This window comes from Lissotriton vulgaris, chromosome 6 (assembly GCF_964263255.1).
Source record: "Lissotriton vulgaris chromosome 6, aLisVul1.2, whole genome shotgun sequence".
Classification (NCBI taxonomy): domain Eukaryota; kingdom Metazoa; phylum Chordata; class Amphibia; order Caudata; family Salamandridae; genus Lissotriton; species Lissotriton vulgaris.
In genome coordinates, this window is record NC_141694.1 from 1,850,353,857 (window position 1) to 1,850,372,306 (window position 18,450).

Below are 18,450 nucleotides of genomic sequence, written 5' to 3' on the forward strand. Positions count from 1 at the left end.
TGTAAGCATTCCTCAAAGGACACTGCATACATCCAGGGGTCAGTGCCAGCCGATTGCATAATTACAGCAACGGCTACGAAAAGGGCCAATGTACCCACAAATGCCGGACCACCTCCAGACAAGAAGAGTAGAAGGATGGAATTCGTGGTGGTAGAGTGCGGCAATTCAATGGCGCATCACAAACTCCAAGGCCCTAATCAACAGGCACGCATACCAGCACTGGGAGGATGTGAGGCAACTCCTAAAGCCTCTATCAGACCCGTACCAACAAAGAGCAGCTGACCTGGTAGAAGAGGGCAAAAACATGGATACATGTTTAAAGTCGGCCTTGGATGCTGTGGACATGTCCAGCAGACAAATGATCGGAGTGACCGAGAGAAGACATGCATGGCTTAGAATTTCAGACTTCGAGCCAGAGGTGCAGAACAACATCCTGAACACACCCTTTAACGGAGAGCAACTGTTTGGCACACCAGTTGACGACAAGTTAACCCAGCTCAAAAAGGACAACGAAACAGCAAGGTCCATGGGAGCGTTGCAGTTTAGAGGGATGAGAAGGGGTACACCCGCGAGAAGGCCAGGTGGTAGGGGAGGCAACGTGCCTACTACATCACACCAAGCATTCCAACAAAGCTATCAAGGGAACAACCAAGGCCAGCAGCAGCAGAACTGGCAGTACCAGCCCCGGGGCCAGTCCTTTAGAAGGCACTCAAACGGATGAGGGCAGACACGGAGAGGAGGCCAGCAGCCTACCCCCCCAAGTGACTTCGCCATAAAGCAAATACCCACCCTAGCAACACCTCGGGAGGGGCAGAAAGACATAGAGAAAAACAAAAACCTGACGTTCCACAACAAACAGTACCTCGAACACACAACACCAGTAGGATGCAGAATCAGAGACTTCCTCCAGGAGTGGAGGAAGGTCACAACAGACAAATGGATACTAAACATCATACAATACGGATACTGTATAGAACTAGAAAAACAACCTCCAAACCAGAAACAAGGCACTCTCAGCAAAGGAACTTTTGCTCTTGCGACTAGAAGCACAGGAACTGTTCAGCAAGGAGGCGATAGAGGTAGTACAGTAAAACCAAAGGAACAAGCGGGTTTACTCCACTTATTACCTCGTGCCAAAGGTGGACGAAACACTAAGGCCTATCCTAGATCTAAGGTTCTTGAACAAATTCATAAGGACTCAGATTCAAAATGACTTCCCTACAAGAGGTAATACCACAAATACAACAAGGGGGTTACATGGCAACTATAGAGTTAAAGGACGCATACTTACACATCCCCATCAACCACAAGCACAAACGGCTAAGGTTTGTTATCAACCAAACTCACTCCCAGTTCATAGTACTGGCATTCGGGCTCAAATCTGCACCAAGGGTGTTTACAAAATGCCTAGCAGCAGTAGCAGCGCGCCTACGAAGGCAAGGAATACACGTATATCCCTACCTCGACGACTGGCTCGTAAAGGCAAGTTTGTACAGCTACTGCAAACACATCCAGCAGGTCGTACAAACATTGACCCAACTGGGTTTCTCAATCCATTGGAGAAAAAAATTGTCAACCGAGACTGGGCAGAGCAAGATATTCTTATGGGTGGAGATCGACACCATACAGGCCAAAGTGTTTCCCAGCAGGAAGAGAACATTGGCGATACTGAATGAAACACGTCTTTACCGCAAGGGGCAAGTTCTGACAGTGAGGACGGTGAGCAAGCTAATGGGAATATTTGCGTCATGCATCCACCTAGTCCAAAATATTCGACTCCACATGAGACCATTCCGGGAATGGGTACAGCGGCAATGGTCACAGGCAACAGGGAGTTGGGAAGATCTAGTGGTTGTCACACACGCAGTGCATCAGTAAATAGTGTGGTGGAACAAGTAAAACATATCACTGGGGAAACCATTCACACAACCAACTCCAACAGTAACCATCACAACAGACGCCTCCCAGCTGGGGTGGGGCGCACGCACATGAGAAAACTCGAGGTGAGAGGACTATGGTCGCAGCAAGATGCGGTCAGACACATCAACTACCTACAACTAAAAACTGTGTTCCTAGCCTTAAAAGCCTTTCAGAAGCAGCTGTACGGAAACAGGGTGTTGATCCAAACGGACAACACAACTACCATATTCTACAGCAACAAGCAAGGTGGAACACAATCAGTAGCACTATCAGGGCTAGCACAGGAAATATGGACACGGGCCATTCCACTAAGGATAGACCTACTAGCAATACATCTCCCAGGGAAGGAAAATGTGGAAGCGGACCGACTCAGCAGGCAGACATCAGCATCCCACAAAAGGGAGATCAACCAGCAGGAAATAGAAAAAAAATGTCAAAGGTGGGAAACACCGCAAATAGACCTATTTGCAACACACCAGATTGCAAAATGCCAACACTTCGCAACCGGACTATCGGTCACAAGGGAATGCGCTATGGATAAGTTGGTCCTAGACATTTGCACAGGGTACTCAGCAAATGCAGGATCAGTAACATGACGCTAATACTATTAGCACCTCAGTGGGCCAGACAGTCCTGGTTCTCACAAATAGTAATAACTGCACAAGAACCAGCACACAGGTTCTTAAGAAGGGACCTGTTAACAATGCAGAATGGAAGGGTGCTACACCCAGAGTCCAAGAGACTCCGCTTAGCAGCATGGCTAGTGAAGACCTACAATTTGCACACCTCAAACTACCAGCAAGTATTATGGCAGTACTTAAGGAGGCCTACTACAAGAAAGTGCTACATAGCAAAATGGAAAAGGTTCTCCCAATGGTGCATCAAGGAGAAACTACAACGGAAAATCACAAAGGAATCCACAGTACTAAGATACTTAATGCACCTTCTTCAAAGCAAACTAAACTACACATCCCTAAGAGTGCACTTAGCTGCGAGAGTGGCTTACACAAGAGAGAAAACAGGAAAAGTTTCTTCACCTCCCAAGTTGTGAAAAGATTTCTTGAAGGAGCTAAAAGAATCTCATCTCCAAAAAGAATGCCAGCACCAACATGGAACCTCAACGTAGTGCCAACTCAATTGATAAAGGCACACTATAAACCTATGCACAAGGCTACACTGCACATGCTCACACTAAAGACCGCCTTCTTACTAGCTATCACATTGCTACAAAGAGTAAGCGAGTTGCAAGAGCTAACAATCCAAGAGCCCTACCTACAAATACACAATGACCGGATTGTAATGAGAACGGACCCACACTTCATGCCGAAGGTGGTGTCTCGGTTCCACACCTACCATAAACACAGAAAGGGCGCTACACACACTACACGCCAGAAGGGCTGTAATGCACTATATGGAAAGAACAAAGGAGTGCAGAAAGACAAAGCAGTTCTTTGTTTCCTTTGCGAGCAGTTTCTTGGGATGACCAGTCACCAAGAATACAATTGCACACTGGATTGCACAAACAATTCAACTCTGCCAAAAGCAGGCAGGACAATAGTTACAAGGAGCACATCAGGCGTACTCCGCAAGAAAGAAAGGAGCAACAATTGTGTTTCTAGCAAACACACCTATTCAAGACATTTGCCAAGCTGCAACATGGTCTTCAGTGCATACATTCACTAAGCACTACTGTGGATATTCAAATGAAAAAGGAAGCGCACGTGGGACAGAAGGTCTTGCAACACTTTTTCAGTAACCAGTGCTCATCTTCCACCCAACCACCACAATAAGAACAAACCGCTACTAAGTCTAAACACAGCATAGTGAATCCAGAAAGATTCACGCTGCAAAACATATAGTTTCTTACCTGTCTGTGTAGTTTTGCAGCTTGAAGACTTTCTGGATTCACTAGCGACCCCACCCTCCTTTGCCAGAAAGATAAGACAGGAGTAAAGGAGGTTATACTGCATACATAACTAAATGGATCAGCGAAAGAAAATAACACAAGACAAGAAAAAAGAATCCGAAGATGGCGACCAAAGGTTGGAGCTTCCGCAGGAAGCGCGTCAATGTCACGAAGGACACTAAATGGTGGTATGTCGATGCCCACCTGGGCCACGAAAAAAAAAGAGAAAATACAACAATTCTGGACCCATCCACTAGATGGCGGAATAATGCACAGCATAGTGAATCCAGAAAATCTTCAGGCTGCAAACCGACACCGACCGGTAAGAAACTGTTATAGTGTGCCAGATCATTTGGCCACCAAAGTCTCAAAGCTGATAAATTTAGCCACACACATGCCTTTCTTTTGAGCTTTTTCTCCTCAAGTATTTTTCCTCGTAGGTTGAAATAGACCGGCCTGTCCATTTAGTATGTTTTTTGTGTGTACATTTTGAAATCGATTTCAAGTGATGCTGCCCCACTCCATGGGCCTGTGCTTCATTTTTAGCTCACTCCTCTGCCTCCCATGTTTGTGTCCTTTCTTTTTTTCCCTTTTTGAACCCCCAACATGTGGTTGGTTGTATGTCTTTCTGTGTTCATGATTTCCTGCTCCATTCTCTCATCCGCTGACTTGAACTTCTCTTCCTATTTTCTTACTTTCCTGGGTCAGTTTTTTTTATTTACCAAGCCCACATTATGACCAATGCACAAGATTCTGGTGTTGTAATAGTAAATTTACTTTCGCTAATAATTTACTATATTCAAACAATATCACTGAATTTTCCTATAAACCTACTATTGAATTAAAACTTTTGTAGCCTTGTAGTGCCATTGTTTGACTTACTGTAACTTTTTAATTTTCAACATCGCTAATGTTGTGACAAAGTTCAGATAAGGCCACTTATTTACTATGTAGAAGACCCATTTATTGCAGTGAACCGTGCTGAATTTGGTGCCTCAGTTAATAATGCAGTCTTTGCATTAACATGTATTGATTCACGGTCACTGGTGATCGCTTAATAATAGCCTTAATAATGCAACTCACTAATTTCACAAGGTTGGTTACAAAAAAAACATGTTATCATAAAATCATGTTATACATGAAGAGTACCGAAGCGCACACAAGCAGTCCATAGAGTAGGAATCATTCAAGTTGAGTAGACTAAAGTAGTGAGAGCAATAAAGTCCATAGTATTTCTTGTCTTTTCATAAGTTGTTTTATTCCTTGAATGTTCCAATGTCTGGTGTTGTATGTACAGAAGTAGCAAAGACGTTTTTCGTCCTTTTGACTTTTTCAAGGCTGCAGAAAACACTTATACATATTAATAATACTGAGATGTAAAGGATGGCAATGGAAAATTACCTCACAAGCCCGTGTTGCAAGGAAATGTAAGAAGGAGAACAAGTGAGGTTGAGAGAAGATCAAGTGTGAGATAAGGGAGAAATAGGTAATTTTCCATTGTCATCCTTTACATCTCAGTATTATTGATATGTATAAGTGTTTTCTGCAGCCTTGACAAAGTCCAAAGGTCGAAACACTTGTAGACTGCTTCTGTATGTAACACCAGACATTGGAACATTCAAGGAATAAAACAACTTATGAAAAGACCAGAAATACTATGAACTTTATTGCTCTCCTTATTTCAGTCTACTCAACTTGACTGATTCCTGTATATGGCCTGCTTGTGTGTGCTTTGGTACACTTCATGTCTAAGTTGATGTCCAGGATGTTCCTATGAGACACATACACCCCAGGTGGCCGGGTGTCAGTCCCGTACCATGATAGCACCTTATTCTGTACTATTTAAATATTGGATATGATACTGTATTCCCTAAACTCCTTTAGTTCTAGATGTGCAATTGTTGTAGTCACAGCCACCAGCCCTGTTTGTATCTATAAAATCATGTTATGTTCAACTCTGAGGCATAAGTGTTTGGTTGTATGGACTTGGCATAAAATGTTTAATACCTTTAACTTTTTGTTTTTTCTTCCTCGCTGGCTTCTGTACAGAGTAAGCTATCCTCCGTCAGCCTCCGTGGAATCAGTAACTCCAGCTCATCCGGTGACCTGGCAAATGACTTCCACGGAAACTTTGCTTTTGAAGGTATTGGCGATGATGACCTTTAATCAGCACAATGCTTTTGATGGCAGAAGAAACTCCGCGTTGGCCAAAGGGGTTTGGGTAAATGTAATTCCCACCTGGCTCTTGGGAGACTGGGAAAACGTATACCCCGCCATCGAAGTGGTCTGATCTCCAGAAGAGAAGAGGCTTGGGCTGGCCTGAGGGACATTCTTGCCCGTGCCTACCGAGCTGTGATCCGGGGGTGCCAATATATGTATACTCTGCACCCCCCAATAGGATGCTGCACTTGATCAACTGCTCTTGGGAACAGAAATGTACAAACCTAGTTTTACAAACATGTTGGTTTCATTCCATCCAATTCCCTTGAGTTTCGGCTCACAGGTCTGTCTGAGATCTTAACAAATCTGGGATCTAGTTGTACCTTTTCACTACCAGTTGCTGCTCACTTTTTCTGAACCTGGTTACACCAGCTTGTGTGGTGCTCCCTCTCCTTTTAAAATAATGGACCCCACTAGAGCCATGATATGAATGTAATCGCAGCACAAATACTCTTTCCTAGGCAATGGAGAGTTGTTCATCCCCCAGATTGTATTTTGCCACATGTCCATTTGGACAATGTAATCATTAAAGCTCACATGATTATGTCAAGGTCATAAGCAATCTTACTCAAGTTGGTAGTAAACTCCGGGTCGATACCAGCCGCCTATACCCAGGACTGTACAGTCTCCCACCTCCTTACACCTTCATGGACCTCTGCACTTCATCTCACCAGCGAAACCCTCCTGACTGACACCAGCTACCTGTTTCTGCTGTGCCCAGGCCCGACCGAAGCCCAACGCTCTTGAAAAGCTTATCTCGGTCATGACTCAAAGCGCTTTACCAGAAAACGAGCAACAGCGAGCTGTGCTATTTGGCTGAAGTAGACTAGCTACATTGTATGAATGTTTGAATGTGCAATGAATTTCAGAAAATTAACTTCCAGAACTAAGAATTCACTTTTCTGCTTGCAGCACAGATGATTGTGCTTGGCTAAAGTGGACTCTGATTGTTATTTTGTTTTTTTTTGTCTGGTTTTGTAGTCTGAGCATGTGAAGTATTTATGGGGAAAAATGTTGGTCTTCTTCATTCCAAGATTTAGAAATATGAGTGTATGAGAGGATAACTTCCAACTTGCTCGATGCTAGTTCTTCGACAGTTTCCGCCTTCTGGCCAGTCCTAAAACAGAGCTTGCACTTATAACCAATCAATTTGCACAGAATTGCTAGGAGAGTAAGTAGTGACACTCTCCGGTGAATGTCAGATAGTTGGGCTTGGTAGCTCTCAGAAGTATAAAAATCTGAACTACCATGTCTTCATAAATGCCAAATTAGTGTGTTAGGTTTTTTTGCACAAAGAACAATTTAAGAAATAAGTTTTATATCTGCAATTCTAGGAAGAGACAGTATTCTGATATACAGTACCTGTAATCTTTCATTATAAATAGAAATCGCTAGCATAATGTTCATAAGCTTGTAATATTAATCCTGTAGTTATTCTGCTATGTTTACAAATCGAGGAGCATTATTACATATTAACAAATGTTTACAAAGTGTAAAAATAATTAAAGTGATCCTGATTGGTTAATGTTTGTGTGGACTTTTACTTACTAGAGAGCTAATGGTAATAATCAAAATGTTTGGTCTTACCACTCCTTTCATTTAATCTCACTGTTGTTGATGAAAATCTGACATTACATTCAGTTTGTCCCTGCTTGTCCACCACACCTCTTGCCACCCTCCCACCACCTGAAACAAGCTACCACAATCTAAACCGTTTATGGAGAATCTTACGTATAGCACCCTTTTAATTTAAGTAGCATAAACTGGGATAAATGCTCGGTTCTTGCGCTGATGTGTCTGCTCCCAGAATCCCAACCATTTTACAAGACAAATACTCATCCTGTCCCGTGAGCTGACAAGCTGATAGACAGGTTGGGTGCAGCCAGGACCCTTTCATCTGACCGTGGCGACTTGGATGATCGCTTTGACACTGTTGCCAAAGTTTTCTGCTTGGAGACTGACCTGGTCAGCCCTGGAGGAAGTCTAAATGTACACCTTAATCTATAGCCTTTGTTCTCAAAGATTCTCCCATGACTCGCACCCAGTGATGGTTCCAAGTAGAACCTTTCTATTAATATCTACCTTTGACTATGAACATTCACCCTATTTTGCCCTTCCAAGGCCTATTAGAGCCTTTTGAAAGCCCAGCTGCCATGTGCTGTGAAATTGACACAGGTTTTGCCCAGTCACCATTCTTTAGTGGTTACTTCACTGGCGCCTGAATCCTCGGCTACAGTAAAACTAAAATACTGACATTTGGAAAAGTTTAAGAAAAGGTAATCTGACTGTTAACTGGGTGTCCAACAGACATAACATTGAGAATGTGGATGGAAAATTATCTTTGCATTCCCTTTGATAAGCTCTCCATCTGTCTGACCGGTCCTGTTAAGGGGGCAGGAGGAATCACAAGCTAGGATGAGAGAAGGAGTGATTGCTCACATGTGTAAGTGGAGAGTGAGTAATGACGGAAGCCTTGTAATCTGAAAATAGTTTCTGGGAGTTTGTCCAAGTTATATTAGTGTAAGGAAGAAGGTGTTGCACCAGGTGTTTTTATGAATATAGGATGCCACAAGAGATTAAGCATTGATGCTTTTATTGGTTGTCCAACATGACAGGGCCAACTATACAACAGCAGATTGTGTCAGTTGTGCTTCTTACAGCCGTGCAACAAGTTGGGACCTTCTTAGCAAGTGGTGAAAACTGCCCTGCATTTCTTCACCCTTGCAATGCAAGGACAGTTTTCCGCTTGCATAGTTAGGTAGCACAACTGAGGTCAAACCTAAAGGCTTGAATAAGCTGTTAGAAGCACAGCTTGCATAATGTGCTTAGGCATAGATTACACTGTCAAGCTCAGCCTGCCCCTTGTTAGGCCCCCCGCTGCTGCCTGTCATTTTGTTTTTATTACCTATAGTGATGGTCAGATGTCAAAGTAGAAGGCAGTTGCACGGAGGACAGCACAAGATTGGATCTCAAGAGTGTCACATAGAGGCCTACCTTGTTCAAGATGTTTCCGCCCAGCTATTGCTGTTTCGCTGCCAGTCATGGTAAATGACCCACACAGGAACAACCGGAAGTAACTCAGTGGCATGTATTGAAGAAATGCAGCCATCATAAACACTCATTGGGACCAGTCCAGAGTGGCAGGAGCACCCCACAGAAGGGCACAGGTTACAGGCAGCCAGAGTAAAGCTTTGCAGGGTCCACCAGGGTATGCAGCTCTATATAGAATGTGGGTGAAAAACTTGAAACTAGCCAAACAGTTAAAAATGTATGTAAATTGTAATGCAGTTTGGTTACAGTCAATAAGTTCCAGTAACTCATTAAAAATTAAGGAACCGTGTCCTTCTAGTGAAAAACTAGAAAGTTTGGATTGAGCAAGAGCTCTTCAGGATTCTACTTTTCAAAAGATTGGCCTGCATTCTCACACACTAAGTAACCCCCTTTTTAGGTATGACTTAACCGTACAACCATCACCAGACTTTGTGAAAGACAAGCTTTCAGGAGTACTACAATGAGGGGCTTTGGTTCTGCCCACTTATTGGAGAGGAGTACGTGTTTTGATTGGCAGAAGTTGTGTGCTTCCACAGAGGAAGTGCTTACCTTACAAGAGCTGTAATCATTTGTTTATCAAGGTGTCAGAGCACTTTAGCTTTAAGTGTAACACATGCCACTTCAGTGACGTTTCTCCAAGTGATATACGTAAGTATGTATGTTCTTCTCTAGCAGCAACACTGACGAGAGGAGGGCTATCCGAAGAAGTATGTTTTTGTATTGCAGTCCCAGCCCACCTCCCCCTTCCATTATCACCTTAACACGGTACTCCTCAAGAGAATGTTTTTTTTACTTCTAATTCCAAGTTTTAAGATTTATGTGTTGGAGCAACTTTTTATTAATCCACTCTGCTCCCAAAAGTTAAGTTAATTTAAATGTAATTATTAAAAATTGCACTAATATGTTTATTTTACTTCCAGTTCTAAAAAACCCTTAATGCTCTTTAACGCTACCATTACTGGAACACTGCACACTCCTTGCTTCACCTTAACACTACCTTTCCCTGAACCCCTTACTATCCCTTAGTGCTACCCTTCCTGAACCCTAAAAACGCATTGACCCTGCCCTTCTCTGAACCCTAAAAACCATTATTACTCCAGTATTGGAACTTTCATAGATTCACATGCTTGAATCATTCCCAATCGTCAAGATGGGAGTCCCCGGTACATCAAAATAGCAATGCAAAGCTATTACAAACTAGAACGGAATGGATCATCTCCTTCCTCGACGGAAGAACACAGCGAGTCCGCCTACCACCGTACAAGTCAGAGGCCTCCGAAGTCATCTGCGGCGTCCCCCAAGGATCATCACTGAGCCCCACCCTCTTCAACGTCTACATGAGCCCCCTCGCGGCCATCGTACGCAAACACCACCTCAACATCATCTCATACGCCGACGACACCCAGCTGATCCTCTCCCTGACCAACAACCCCGCCGCCGCCAGAGCCAACCTGCACAAAGGGATGAAAGAGGTAGCCGAGTGGATGTCGACCAGCCGCCTGAAACTGAACTCGGACAAGACGGAGGTCCTCATCCTGGGCTCTTCACCCTCCGCCTGGGACGACTCCTGGTGGCCTCCCGCCCTGGGCACCGCACCCAAACCGACAGACCATGCACGAAACCTGGGCTTCATCCTGGACTCCTCCCTCTCCATGACCAGGCAAGTCAACAGCGTCTCCTCGGCGTGCTTCAACATTCTACGCATGCTACGGAAGATCTTCTGGTGGATCCCCTCAGAGACCAGGAAGACCGTCACCCAGGCCCTCGTCACCAGCCGGCTGGACTACGGCAACGCCCTCTACGCCGGGACCACCGCCAAGCTCCAGAAGAGACTCCAGCGGATCCAAAACGCCTCAGCCAGACTCATCCTCGACATCCCACGATCCAGCCACATCTCCGGACATCTGAGAGACCTTCACTGGCTTCCCATCAACAAGAGAATCACCTTCCGCCTCCTCACCCACGCACACAAAGCCCTACACGACCAAGGCCCGAGCTACCTCAACAGCCGAGTCAACTTCTACGCTCCCAAACGCCACCTCCGATCTGCCAACCACGCCCTCGCCGCCGTCCCCCGCATCCGAAGAGCGACTACAGGAGGAAGGTCCTTCTCCTACCTGGCCGCCAAGACCTGGAACTCCCTCCCGTCCGACCTGCGCCTGACCCAAGACCACCTCTCCTTCAGGAAGAAGCTGAAGACCTGGCTGTTCGAGCAGTAGCGGCACCCCCCCTCCCCAGCGCCTTGAGACCCTACGGGTATGTAGCGCGCTTTATAAGTGTCACTGATTGATTGATTGATTGACTAGGCCTAGACCCATTTCAGGTTTGTAACCTATCCACCTTTTTGTGTAAAAGAGACCAAATAAAACACACAACCAATCAGATCAGCCTCACCCTCTAGAACCCTCCTGAGAGAACCTCAGACCTTCAGATTTTCTACTGCACGCTGTGCTAGGGGTCTGCACTAAGCTCTGCTCAATTATTCTTTATACTATTACTCTTGAGAGATATTTTCAACTGTTGATCTTCCAGACTACTCTACAACTTGGTTTTGTTTTCTCAATTCCTCATGACCGACAAGGAGAAAAAAAGGCCTTTTCAGAGCTTGTGACACCTGCTCTAAGAAGAGGCTTTGTGGATGACCCTCATAAGGATGGTATCTATTGACTGTATCCTGACCACAAAGCTAAGGATTCCAAGGTATGCCCTACCTTTTCCACTAAGACCTTGAGGGATCATGAGGGACATCTCCTTACCTGGCTCCACAAGTTAAAATCCAGGAGAGAGCTGGTCTCTAGTACCGACTGTGATGAGGCCCCATCTGCTTTTTCTTCTAGAAGATCTAGTTCGAGGCATGTGGGCTGCTGAATTCATATCTGTGCATAGATCGCCGCCTAGTGTTGGGTCCGGATGATTGCATATTGTTGTCCTGGAAGAGTCTTCGAAGTATCACGAGATAGGTGGCTCCTCCCCAGGACTACAGCGCGCATGGGCATCCTCTCCATCCTCAGATTGTTTTTTTCCGCCCTTGGTCCGGATGTACTTTCCTTACTTGGAGTTCGGAATCGAAAATTACTTTTCTTAAAGGCCAAAAGGCCTTCGGAATCGTCGGTATTGTTTCGATCGGTGCCGACATCCTAATCTACACTTTATCCAACTCAGGACGTCGAATCGGGCCGTAGGCCTTCTCGACGCAAAGAAGTTCGGTCGTCGATGGAACGAAGTCCATTCAAAAGATGCCCTCTTTGTAATTCAAAATACCCACATATAGATTAACACCCTGTATGTAACAAGTGTTTATCTCCGGAACATAACGAAACCGACTGCCTAGCCTGTGCACAATTTCGATTAAAAAAAAAAAAAACTTCGGGTTCGACGGGCCGCAAGGCAAATCATGCAGAAAACCAGCGCCGGAGCCCGAAAATATCTTCGGCGATGAACAAGATCTCATTGAGGCCAAAGATTCGGATCAAGACTCAGAGCATGACTCCAACTACTATGTCGACGAAGATGAAGACATCGTCGAGGTAGGAGACGACGAACAAGGGATCGGGGCGGTCGTAGACAACTCCAGTGATGAAACGGGGCCTACTACATCGGGGCCAACCGTGAGTACAACACACCAGACATACACCTCTATGGTTCCACAGGCTCAGGTCAAGGCATCGCCGGAAGGCCTTAGCCAAGATCTAGAAACACATTCTATAGCCCCGCGACTCAGCTCGGCTAAAAATACTACAAAAGAGCCATCGGTTCAACGTAACCCAAAGCTGTTGATATCGAAAGCAAAAGTTGTGGAAACAAAAACGAAACCGAAACTGATCGACAACACAGCCTTCGGACCGAACTACGTCAATCCAGCAGAATCGATCCCAAAGAAAATCGTCGACAACACGGTCTTCGGACCTAACTATGTCGATCCATCGGAGTCCAACACAAAGGTTGTCGAGTCGAAAACCGGCGCACCTACATCCACTCCGAAACAAAAGGCCGTCGAACCGAAAAGATCGTCATCGACAACACAAATAAGGGACTCGAAACAAAGAGGGTTGTCGAACCTAAGCAGAGAATCGACAAACCAATGGCTGTGCAACAAAAACGGATCGAGCCAAAGAAAATCGACCCAAAGAAAAACATCGAGCCGAGCCAACAAAGCATCGGTCCAAAAACACTGGTTCCAAAGATGCTACAAAGTCAAAAGGGGACTATCAAGTCGACAAAAAATGTCGAAACAATAGATAAATCGGCTCCAAGGAAACAGGCACAACCTAAAAAGACTGTTCAAACAACAAAAACTCTCGGACCGATCAAATTTGGTCTACCAATTTCATCAAAACATAAGGCAGTCGACTCAAACACCGGTATCGACCCTAAACAAACTAAACCAAAGGCATTGGCCAAACAACCAAGAACTACTGAGCAGGAGATCTTATATCCAGACCCCTCATCAGAAGAACAGTCAAAACTTTACATTGACCCTAATTCAGGGAAGGTCACTCTCTACAAGAGAAAAGTCAGACCAGAAACTGAAAAGGAGACTTATGTCATCCCACTCAAAAAGAAAAGGGACTGTGCAACTTCACCTATTCGAGCCTATAAAACCAAACACATACTCATATACACCCACACACTCAGATGAAGAGGTGGATTATGAGGATAATGAGGAATACAATTACACAGTGGACCCTGGCCAAGACAATCAAGCTCAACCATGGGCAGACCCAGTACATCCTGGTGACTCTCAGCCCATTCCAGATACACCTGCATACCCTGCTAAACCTTCTAGGGACGGAGGGTACAGCTGCTTTTAATGCACTTATAGATAGGGCAGCCCTCCATCACAATGTAGAAATGCCTGCAGATCCCATTGAGGAGGATTTCCTCTTTGACACTTTTGCCACATCAGAAAGGTCTGTCAAAACGCTACCTATGCTAAAAGGGGTACTTAAACATGCAGGTGACATTTTTAAAGAAACTAGGGCACGGGTCATTAACCCCAGAATTGAAAAAGTACAGGCCAGTAGACTCCACATATATTAAGGGTCAACTGCCTTTGGATTCCTTAGTGGTATCCAATGCACGTAAACGTGCAAACTCACAGACCACTGGAGACACCCCACCTCCTGACAAAGAATCTAAGATCTTGGAGGCCTCAGGGAAAAGGGTAGCTGCTCAAGCAGCTAATATATGGCGAATATCCAATACACAAGCCCTATTAGCTAGGTACGACAGGGCACATTATGACACCTTAGAGACACTTCTCCAACATTTACCTGAACCTTACAAGGAACAGGCTGAAGACCTAGTACAGGAGGGAAAGCTAATAACTAACGCCTCCATTAAATGTGCCCTAGACGTGGCAGATACAGCAGCCAGATCTATTAACACCAGTGTTATGCTCAGGAGACCTGCTTGGCTTTGCATCTCAGGTTTCAAAAACGAAGTCCAGTCTACTTTATTAAATCAGTCAATAAACCCTGACTATTTATTTGGTCCAGCTGTAGATACAATCCTAGACAAAATGAAAAAGGACAATGAAACAGCTAAGTCGATGGGGGCCTTACAATCCCAACAACATAGAGGCTCCTTTCGTCGCTCCAATTATAGAGGGGCTGTAAGAGGTAGCTCATCACAGCAGACCTCACTTTACAAAGCAAATACACAAACCACCTACAATGAAAACAATAGAGGTGGATACCGCGGCGATAAAGGAGAGGACGAGGGAATAATACCACCAGGTCCTCTACCAACACAAAACAGTGACAACTTAGCGCTACCCCCAGACCATACAACACCTGTCGGGGGACGATTACAGCACTTCCTACCAGTCTGGCAAAACATCACAACAGACAAGTGGGTGAGGCAAATTATCCAAACTGGCTATTGCCTAGAGCTAACTTCCACACCACCCAATATACCACCAAAACACCGTCCTATGTCTGCAGAACACCTAGACTTATTGCAGCAAGAAGTCATCTGCATGCTGCAAAAAGGGGCCATAGAGCCAGTACCATTACAACATCAAGGTACAGGGGTATACTCACTTTACTTACTCATCCCCAAAAAGGACGGGTCTCTCAGACCCATATTGGACCTCAGGCCCCTAAATCAATACATCTTATCAGAGCATTTCCATATGCTCACTCTACAACAAGTCTTGCCACTACTGCAACAGGGAGACTTCCTCGCAACTTTGGACCTCAAAGATGCATACTTCCACATACCAATACATCCTGCTCACAGGAAGTATCTACGGTTCACGTTACAAAATCAACATTACCAATTCAAAGTCCTTCCATTTGGTGTAACAACAGCCCCGAGGGTGTTCACAAAATGCCTAGCGACAGTAGCTGCACATTTACGGAGACAACAGATTCACGTCTATCCGTACCTGGACGACTGGCTAATACAAGCTAAGTCGGCCCAGCAATGTGCCAGCCACATGTCCCACACCATTCACTTCCTGCACAGTCTAGGCTTCACGTTGAACTACCCAAAATCACATCTTCAGCCGTCCCATGTACAACAGTACATAGGAGCTACAATAGATACTCTCTTGCAGCGTTTGGGTATGCCTTTGCTGCTAATCAACAGTATGCAACTGATAATCCAAAAATTCAAGCCCCAACACTCGCTCTCTGCCCGAGTCTTTATGCAACTCATAGGCAGGATGGCTTTGTGCATCTTCATAGTCCCTCACGCAAGACTACACATGCGTCCGCTGCGAAAGTGCTTAGCACGGCAGTGGAACCAGGCTCAAGGACAATTAAAAGACCTAGTGTTGGTGACCAGTCGTGCATACAACTCTCTGCATTGGTGGAATCCACAAAACCTTTGCAAGGGACGACTGTTCCAAGAGCCTGTACCACAGATATTATTGACGACTGAAGAATCCCTGATAGGATGGGGAGCCCATGTCCTTTAGTACACAGTGCAGGGCGTATGGACAACGCAACAAAAGAAAATGCACATCAACTTGCTAGAGCTAATGGCAGTTTTTATGGCAATGAAAGCGTTCAAAGTACATTTATGCAACACAGCTGTGTTGATCTGGACGGACAACAAGACAGCAATGTACTATATACAGAAACAGGGAGGAACACACTCTCCACAGTTATCACATCTAGCCCAAAGCATGTGGAAGTGGGCCATTCAAAGAAACATTTTTCTCATGGCGGAACACCTCCCAGGCAAGGACAACCAAATAGCGGATCTGCTCAGAAGACACAGCCAACAGATACACGAGTGGGAGATTCATCCCACAGTCCTACAACCATACTTCCAACAGTGGGGCAACTAGAGATAGACCTGTTCGCCACAAAGGAAAACGCAAAATTCCAGTACTTTGCCGCCAGGTTTCCACATCCGCAATCACAGGCAATGCAATATGGATGAACTTGTCAGGCAAATTTGCGTACGCTTTTCTTCCAGCACCGTTAATACCGCTAGTGGCACGCAAACTACGCCAGCATTCACTGACACTAATCCTGGTCGCTCCAACATGGGCGAGGCAACCATGGTACACAACCTTTCTAGAACTTTCCGTGGTGCCTCATCAAAGACTGCGGCTAACACCCATTCTTCTCACTCAGAGCCATGGAGACATAGAGCACCCAGATCCGCAACAACTGAACTTTGCAATCTGGCTCCTGAAGGCTTAGAGTTTGGGTACCTAAACTTACCTCCTGACTGTATCAACATTATCAAAGAGGCAAGAAAACCTACTACAAGAGCATGTTACGCTGCAAAGTGGAAGCGTTTTGTCATTTACTGTAATAACAATGACATAAACCCACTAGATGCTTCAACGAAAATATCATTTGCTATCTTTTGCACCTCCATCGTTGCAATTTAGCTTATTCATCTATAAGAATACACTTGGCTGCCATTGCAGCTTATCTTCAGAACAGGCAGCATCTATTGCTGTTAGAGTGCCTGCAATTAAGGCATTCATGGAGGGACTCAAAAGAATAATCCCCCCAAAACACCCACCTTCACCTGTCTGGAACCTAAACATCGTTTTAACCAGACTAATGGGTCCACCTTTTGAACCGTTGCATTCATGTGAATTACAATTTCTAACATGGAAGGTGGCTTTTCTTGTAGCGATTACTTCGCTTAGGAGAGTTAGCGAGCTGCAAGCCGTAACTATTCAAGAACTATTCATCCAAATAAATGCAAATAGGGTAGTCCTTAGAACAAACCTTAAATTTATGCCAAAAGTGGTATCCCATTTTCATATCAATCAAACAATAGAACTGCCAGTGTTCTTTCCAAATCCACAGTCAGCACCTGAAAGGGGTCTACATACACTAGATGTCAAAAAAGCTCTCCTATACTACATTGATAGAACTAAGGATTTTAGGAAAACTAAACAGTTGTTTGTTGCCTTTTCACCACAACACAAAGGCAACCCCATCTCAACATCTGGGTTAGCCAGATGGATAGTCAAGTGCATTCAATTCTGTTATCTAAAAGCAAAACGCACTTTAATAGTTCCCCCAAGGGCGCATTCTACACGCAAACTAGGGGCATCCATAGCTTTCCTAGGAAACCTTCCTCTAGAGGAAATATGTAGAGCAGCCACATGGTCTACCATACATACATTCACAAAACACTATTGTGTAGAAGTACATTCCAAACAGCAAGCTGCTGTAGGTCAGGCTGTTCTAAAAACACTTTTTCAGACTGCTGCAGCTGGCACAGGTAGCCACCGCTAAGGGAGACACTGCTATACATTCTATGCACAGATATGAATTCAGCAGCCCACATGCCTCGAACGGAATATGCTACTTACCTGTATGCATCTGTTCTTTGCATGTAGGGCTGCTGACATTCATATCGCCCACCCTCCTCCCCGGTGCCTGTCGCAGCTGTAGCATTCATTCATTCTTACTCTTACTTTCTTGCATGGTCATCTCTTACTGTACCACACCATCTCTGCCACAATGGCGAAAAACAATCTGAGGATGAAGAGGATGCCCATGCGCAATGTAGTCCAGGGGAGGAGCCATCTATCTCGTGATACTTAGACTACTCTTCCAGGACAACGATATGCAATCATCCGGACCCAACACTAGGCGGCGATCTATGCACAGATATGAATGTCAGCAGCCCTACATGCCAAGAACAGATGCATACTGGTAAGTCGCATATTCCTTAAAGGGGTAGATCTGACCCCAATTCTTAAGAGGAGTGCCCTCAAAAAGCCTCTAAAAAGACCTCCCAAGGGTCTGACAGGCTCAGTCCAATTAAATCTCTTCACGAGGTGCAAAGGACTTATGATAGGAGAGAGTGGAATACGGAAGGCAAGCTCTGTTCCTCCTTCTGAAGGAAGAACATTTAAATAAATT

The 18,450-nt window shown here is 45.0% G+C and overlaps 1 protein-coding gene across 2 annotated transcripts in view; it reads left to right on the forward strand.

Moving 5' to 3' along the window:
- SNX17 (sorting nexin 17) overlaps positions 1-7,571 on the forward strand; it is a 214,892-nt gene extending 207,321 nt beyond the window's left edge. For both annotated transcript variants that reach the window (XM_086928164.1, XM_086928165.1), the window contains exon 15: positions 5,876-7,571. In XM_086928164.1, the coding sequence (XP_086784290.1) occupies positions 5,876-5,992 (117 nt within the window). In that variant the 3' untranslated portion in view covers positions 5,993-7,571. The remainder of the gene's footprint in view (positions 1-5,875) is intronic.
- Positions 7,572-18,450: the final 10,879 nt, after the last annotated feature.